Raw genomic sequence first — 7,500 nt, forward strand, 5'->3', positions numbered from 1 at the left:
GCGTTGTACGGTGGAGAATGGCTTGGAATGAACAAGGAGCGCACTGCGCCGATTCAAGAAGAGATAACCGGGCCCTGAGAATGGTTCTGGAAATCCCAAGGAAACATGCAAAGGTCAACTATGCACAAGTTTCCTGGGAATTAGGCATACCTACCATTGAAGTAGCTTGCGCAACTGCACGTCACCGCATCTTTGCAAAGGCGTCAGAATTAAAGACAGATGCAAGAGTAATCTTGACTGACACGCACAAAGCAGGTACTAAACAAACCTGGAGTGCCATTACACATGCCGTAGTCAAAAAAGCTAAGGCAAAGATTAATAAGATGTCATCCTCACCAGATGATGTCGAGGGCCCTAAATTAGAGCCTTCAATGATCAAGTCGCTCTTAATTCAAGAAGAATTATATAAAAAGAAGCTACCTGATCACATTAAAGAGGAGAGAAGGCAACTTCAACTCCACCTCTGGCACGAAGAATTCTTTAATAAGAATACTGCGCTTGAGAACTACACGTACCTACTCGGAGAGAAAGGTACAACTCGGCACTTTAAAAAGGCTGAACTTTACTACCCGGAGCTTCGCGCTGGGGTGCTAGCCTTAACAAAAGCTAGATTAGGGCTTTTTCCGTCAAACGAAAAAGCATTCATTGAAAGTGAAGTGAACGGCTCCCTCACTCCCGAAGCTGAAAGATTAGGAAAAAATGGCTGTCCCTTATGTGGCGAAAGTCGCGTTGATGAAGGCGGGGAATTCACTGAGGAGATTGATCACCTCCTCGTTCAATGTACATCATTAAATGAACTCAGAGATGAGCATTTATCAGCAATTATTGCTGACTTAAGAGCTTCGTCCGTCGTAAGAGGAGAAGACATGTGTAACCAGGTGTCAAGCTTGGGTACACTCATTATGGGAGGTATGTGCCTTCCGCAGACCCGGAAGGGTGCTGCGCTTCGTACCTTTCTCAAGGGTAAGAGCAGGTCAGAGAGATTCTTATACACTTGGAGGGTCGGGTTTGGACATCTAACCGGTATTATGCCGGAAAATATGGGAACATATGGCTTCGTGCCGACGGCTAGGTTTTTGCAGAGAGCAGTACTGAAGTATCAGACTGCAATCACAAAAACCCATTATGCTGCGACACGAAATGCGACCGCGGAGTGATTAGTAGTCACACTTATGCGGCAAACATGTTATTGTTACCGAGGCGTGTAAACGTATGGTGATCACGCGCATTATGGGTTTTACTGGGTCGGCTGAAGCAGGGTGATACCTGTGAATGTCAATCCCATGTCGCCGGCTCCAAAGAGGGTGGGCTATAAAGGATTATAGTCTGAAAGGGGTGAAAGCTCCTGGACGGTGTTTCGTCGAGAAATTTCTCCCTGAACAGTCAGAATGGTTGAAAGACTACTTCTGCAAGGCGCGTCCGTTCAAAAAAAAAAAAAAAACAGATCGGCCAGTGCTCACGCACTGGTCTGGATTGTTGAAACACTACTCGCGCTAAGAAAGCGTGCTTTGACCAAAGTGTAATATCTTCATTTCCTCCGTACATTACCAGTACATCAATCAAAGGACTAAAGGCGGTAATAAAAAGACATGTTGTCAAGACAAGTTAAATAAAAGCCAACTTATATATAGTCCTATGAAAGGAGAAGAACATGTTCATGTTACAGGTATCAACAACCAAAAACAAAAATTATTAATATATTAAAGTTTCCATATAATGAAGGAGCCAGTTTAACTGGTAGGTCACGCGTCTGCTCAAATAGTTGGTTTGTCGGAGTTCGGTTGTGGGAGTTCGGTTTGGGGGTTATTTTCCTAAAGAATGTAAATCTGCAATTGTTTGAAAAAACTTTTGTAGATTTTATTTTTTTAAGAAAATTTATTTTCTTTAAGAAAAGAAAAAATCTGCAATCGTCTGAAAAGACTTTTGTAGATTTTTATTTTTTTAGGAAAAGCGCGTATAGCAAAGAGCAAGACCATGACCTCGTGAGTCCTTCCCCGTGGGCTCCAACGTCGGAGATTTTCCTGGCACAAAAACGCTCTTCGTGGCGCTATATTGGAGTCTGCGGGATAGTCGCAGTGTAGCATTTGTGGACAAAACATCATTGTTGGAATTCGGTACAAGGCTGAAACTTTAGGATGAAAGGGCACACTGAAAAGTGTGTTCTTGATTGGAGATCGGCACAAGGCTGAAACTTACAGATCGGCCAGTGCTCACGCACTGGTCTGGATTGTTGAAACACTACTCACGCTGGCAACAGTGTGCTTTGACAAAAGTGTAATATCTTCATTTCCTCCGTACATCATCAGTACATCACTCAAAGGACTAGAGGTGGTAATAAAAAGACTTGTTGTTGAGACGAGTTAAATAAAATCCAACTTGTTTAACGCCCTCTGAAAGGAGAAGAACATGTTCATGTTACAGGTATCAACAATTCACAGTTGTCTGACAACTTATCCACCCAAACCCAGAGGTGCATTGTGGCCTGTAAAAAGGTTAGCAGTGTATCAGTACGTATTCCAAAGTCAGACTTTGGCTACATTACCCATAATTTACCCATTTACACTTAAGAAGTTTTAAGAATGATAGATTATGCTTGGGACCCTGAAACAGTGGTACAAGCAATGTGGCTCCGTGAATAAGTAAAGCCAAGGAATGCCCTTGTGGTATTCGTCAACTTAAGTTGTGGTGTGTTGAGAAACACACCGCACTTTTGTTGACGGTGGAAAGAACACTTCATGATGAGCTACACGATTAAAGTTAGGACTTTGCAAAACAAGTATAACATATACGATAATGACAATAATGATAATGATAATGATAAAAAAAAAAAAAAAAAAAAAAAAAAAAAAAAAAAAAAAAAAAAAAAAAAAAAAAAAAAAAAAAAAAAAAAAAAAAAAAAAAAAAAAGTAATACGAGTAAAAGTGGGACAAAGTGAAGATTTTTTTATTGACCCCTAGTCCCCATTATAATGTCATTGACAATGTCAATTGTAATGACGCAACAAAAGTTGCCATGATTCCCATTTCTTTGACTATGCAAAGGATAGCAAAAGATTAACATGCGTGAACGCTTGGAGTTCTTTCCCGATCATGTGCAAAGGGAGTGGAGAAATTCACGTGACTCTAAGTCTCAAGAGCTTGTTAGCTGTTGTTGGTTGAAAATTACATACTCTCGCCCAGTATGCATGTAGTAAATCTAATGACTTCAACGGCTGTCGCCGGAAAGACAAACCTCTAAATGAAAAATGACAAACCATATTAATAAAGTTCCGTCGGTTCGTTGCCACAATGTGGAGACGGCCATGTCCTGCAGGGAAGGATACGTAGAGTGCTCCTCGAGCTCTATGGTTAATAGGGTTTCCTCGGTTTCCTTAGAGGCAGATGTGAATTGTTCTGGACGGGGTTCATCATCTGGGGCCATTACTAGTTCCACGTCAGATGCGGATTGTACTGGACGGGATTCGCCATCGGAGAATATTACTAGTTCCACTAATGCAAAGACAGTCAAAGTTTCCAGCTTTTACTGTGATCCTGTTATTGGAAAGCGCAAGCCTTCAAAACGGGACCCTTACGGCGAGTACCTCCCCTCAAAAGCAAAGAAGGGTCGTCACCACACCGCCTTGACTTCGAATAAGCGAAAACTTATAGAAGTGATTAATGCTGGTCCTTCTCACAAAAGAATCAGACTAGAGGAACAGTATCGAGCGGAAACACAGGGCCAAAACCCTATTCCGTTCACCTTTACTTGTCCTCCGATTATGCCTAACACAGTTTACTGTGCGGCGCCATCCAAAGTAACGGCTTCCGATGAGATGGTTATACCTCTCATTCCAAAAGGCTTAACTACTTCTGGGCGAATTGGCAAGTTCTGTGTGGTCTCTGAGGAAGAGGACTCCGACTCGCAAGAGCCAGAGGATTCTCTCTTTGAACACTCAGGACGCGTTCCGAACATTGGGTCACCAAGTGTGCAGTCGATAGGGTCGGATTCTGTTCAAGTAATTAGTTCAGACTCTGATTGCTCCAAATCGGCCGGATCAAGCTATATTCCATTTGGCAGTTCTTCTAATGAACCATCAAGTTCCAATCACAGTAATGTTGATGATGAACAATTCATGTCCGCAAGTGCCTCAGAGTCTTCGGCACCAAGTATGCAGGCACCAGCTTTGGGTCACCACATACACATTAACACTGTCAACGTAAAGTCTAACAGTAGACAGGTCACACCTGTCGATCAACAGGAGAAGTTACCTATGAACCTTCTTCCTTTCACCAACCCGGTCACAAATGTACGGATTACTCCAGAAGCAACTCGTACATACAACTGGCTGAGGGAGTGTGACATTACTTTTGGGAAGGGATCTAACCAGATTAAAGCAAAGAACTTGCTTAAAGACGCTGTTTTATTTGGGGTTCACAATGTGACTTCGGATATTACTCCCGTTGATATCTGGACATTTCTCAAAGCCCGCCTTGATATTGCTCAGACTGAAAACGTCCGCGCAGTGCTGAAAGTGCGTCAGCCCTTTCATAGACTTAGGTATAATGTCTGGGTTTCCCCAGACTTGGCCAACGGTCTGGCACCATTATTAGAACTTACCTACGAAGATAGGAAGTCACAAACGTGCACCTTGATGTCCCGCAAGACTCGAGCATTTTGGGTTGAGGGTCAGCCTAAGTCTGACTGTTTCTCTGTGAAGGCTTGGCGAGTTTGTCTTGCCAAGGACTGGAGAGACGCAGTTGCACCTAGACCACTGGCTCCAGCTTGTGAACCACGCGTTGATTATCGTGACCCTGCACTAGTTGCTTGGAACTCTAATGGCTTTAATTACAAAAGCATGGCATTAAAGAGCCTTGCCAACCGCTCAAACGCGGCAGTTATAGTGCTAGGGGAACATCTACGTAAAGTAGAGAATTACGAACCGAAAATTAAAAACTTCCGTTCATATACTCACCCAGCTAAACCTGGGTTCCGGGGGCTTTGTATGATGGTAAGAGACGATATTGGCGCTTACGAGAAGCCAACCGGTGTTCCGAACATCATGCATCTAGTAGTCACCGGACTCGACGATAAGTCAGCTTGGCATATCTTTGGGGTGTATCTTCAGTCTGGGTCTAACCACGGCAGGATGCGAAAAACTCAACTCTTGCCAGTTTGGGAGATTGTTAACAAACTCTTGGACAAAGACCCAGAATGTAAAATTGCTATAGGAGGCGACTTCAATATGGCAAAAAGTGTTCTTAGTACGCTGGCAATGCGCAAAACCAATGGTCAGATGACTGTAAAGCCTTGTACTGGTTCACACTTAACGCGTCTTCCCCGAAAAGGAAAACGCAATGGAATAGATCATTGGGTAATCTCGTCCTCTTTACGTGACTTGACATCTAATGTCAAGGTACAGAGAGAGATGTCATTATCTTATAATGGACTTTCTGATCATGCAGCAATTCGGATGAAACTGCGGACAAAGAACTCACGTTCCGAGTCGATTAAGTCCCCAAAGAAATTTTGGGACAAAAACTTGTTGAAGGGAAACTCCTTCGAGCTTCTAGTTAATGATGCTTGGGAGGGTTTCAACGAAACAAGTGAATTAGATGAGATGCGGGATAATTATCAACAGTGCCTTGAGAAAGCAGCAGAAGACATTGGCATTCTTAAGACTGGTGCAGTAGGACGCAAGTCTCACTACCCCCGTCAGATTGCTAGACTTTTGAGTGCAGCTCGAAAAGCTAAAGATAAATATCTTCAAGTCAATAAGGTAGCTACTCCAGTCTCCGAACTGATTAGACGCGCTAGAATTGCTGAGGAAGCCTCCCGACGTGCTTCGGTGGCTATCCGCAAGTTTGAGAAAGAGCAAAAAGCTCAAACCCAGCAAAAAGCCGTCGAGCTACTAAGAGGTCATGACATGCTTGAATACCACAAGGAAATCAAGCGTAGATTACCTGATCATTTTGGGAAGCGTAAAAGCCAACCAATCCCATGCATGAATGCAAAAGGGACATTATGTGTGACTGAAAGTGACATCAACCATGCAGAGTATGAACACTTTAGTCGATTAGCTTTGGATTCTACAAAAGTTTCCAAGGACCCCGTCTTTTGGGAGAACCTCACTTGTGAGGATGAACCTCTTGATTGCGGCATTATTGGGTCTGAAGTCAGCCCACAGGAGTTTTTGTCAGCTTGCAGCAGACTGAACCCTAATGCAGCTTGTGGTAACGATAACCTCCCCCCAAGCCTCTTCAAGGAGATCTTGAAGCATGAGCGAGGACAGTTTGTTGGGATGCTAAATGCGGCGCTTGACCAACATACTTCCAAGGACCTCTCGCGGAAAGAACTTCTTAAGAAATTATTCTCAAACACTGAGAGTCCGGCGGAGATCTACCGAGGTCCAGATGGCGTTGTCTCATGGAAATGGGATGCACAAAATCTGCTTGTCCCGGTCAAGGTCACGTCAGGAAAATTAGAGCAGGTAAAGACAAAGGCAGGCACATTCTACCAGCCTTTGGATCACGTCTACCATCCGGTGCCTATTAAAGACATCTTTTCTAAAATGGTGACGCCTGCAGGACAATACGCATTGCTAATTATTAACAAGTCGCTAGAAATGGGCCGCCCGGCCGCGGCTGATAATAAAAATGTGGTTGTCTCATTATCCAAACCGAATAAAGATCCGGTTGAATTAACCAATCGAAGAGGTATAACACTCTCGACTGCCTTTAACAAATTGACTATGACCATCTTGGAGGATCGAATGAGCCGTATTCTTAATGAAAAGGATTTCTTCTCCGAGGATCAAGGTGGTTTTAGGAGAAATGAAGAAGGGATTTCACAATTCATCTGTTTAACAGAAGTTGTTCGTAGAAGAGCAAATGTTGGTAAAAAGACATATGCACTCTTCATCGATTTTCAAAAAGCATTTCCCAGCGGCCACATGAAGCACTATGGAAAAAGCTCAGACATCTTGGGATTCCCGAAAATGTCATTGGTTTCTTGAACGCTGCTTATGAAAATAGCGAGTTCAGAATCCGTACAGGAGATGAGCTCTCACCAAGCTACTCCATGGAAGTTGGCACAAAGGAGGGTTGCCCCCTTTCCCCTCTTCTATTCATCATTTTTATAAATGACCTGTTCAAAAAGTTGCCCGGAGTCGTAGTACCTGGGATCAAGACAGCTGGAGGGAACTTCACGGATAAAGGAAAGTTGTACGCAGATGATGCCGCAGCATTCTTTGACTCTATTGAGGATCTCGAGGAAGGATGTCGAATCATTTCTGAATGGGTGATCAAATGGCAAACCCTGAAAATTGGGCACGCTAAATGTGCAGTTGTGATGTACGGTGAGGAGGACCCCCTCAAAAGGGAACTCTTCTACAAAACGTACGGAGCTCCTACACCATTAGACGGAGAAGTCGAGAAAAGACATTTCTCCCTTACAGACGGAAAAGTATATGCGGAAAGATCATACGTATACCTCGGAATCCCTATTGGTGACTCCTTGGGAATA

The 7,500-nt window shown here is 43.5% G+C and overlaps 2 protein-coding genes across 2 annotated transcripts; both read left to right on the plus strand.

The window, feature by feature from the left end:
- Window positions 1–323: 323 nt before the first annotated feature.
- Window positions 324–2,354, plus strand: MELLADRAFT_112812 (uncharacterized protein; the record flags this gene model as incomplete). The annotated part of the gene is made up of 3 exons (XM_007417402.1): window positions 324–844; window positions 1,946–1,982; window positions 2,307–2,354. 3 exons carry the CDS (start codon window positions 324–326, stop codon window positions 2,352–2,354), a joined length of 606 nt encoding a protein of 201 aa, XP_007417464.1.
- A 947-nt stretch (window positions 2,355–3,301) lies between these two features.
- Window positions 3,302–4,589, plus strand: MELLADRAFT_68676 (uncharacterized protein; the record flags this gene model as incomplete). The annotated part of the gene is made up of 2 exons (XM_007417346.1): window positions 3,302–4,510; window positions 4,560–4,589. The coding sequence occupies 2 exons, from the start codon at window positions 3,302–3,304 to the stop codon at window positions 4,587–4,589; spliced, it is 1,239 nt and encodes a 412-aa protein (XP_007417408.1).
- Between the last annotated feature and the right edge of the window lie 2,911 nt (window positions 4,590–7,500).

Source organism: Melampsora larici-populina (genome assembly GCF_000204055.1).
Source record: "Melampsora larici-populina 98AG31 unplaced genomic scaffold MELLAscaffold_72, whole genome shotgun sequence".
Lineage (NCBI taxonomy): Eukaryota > Fungi > Basidiomycota > Pucciniomycetes > Pucciniales > Melampsoraceae > Melampsora > Melampsora laricis-populina.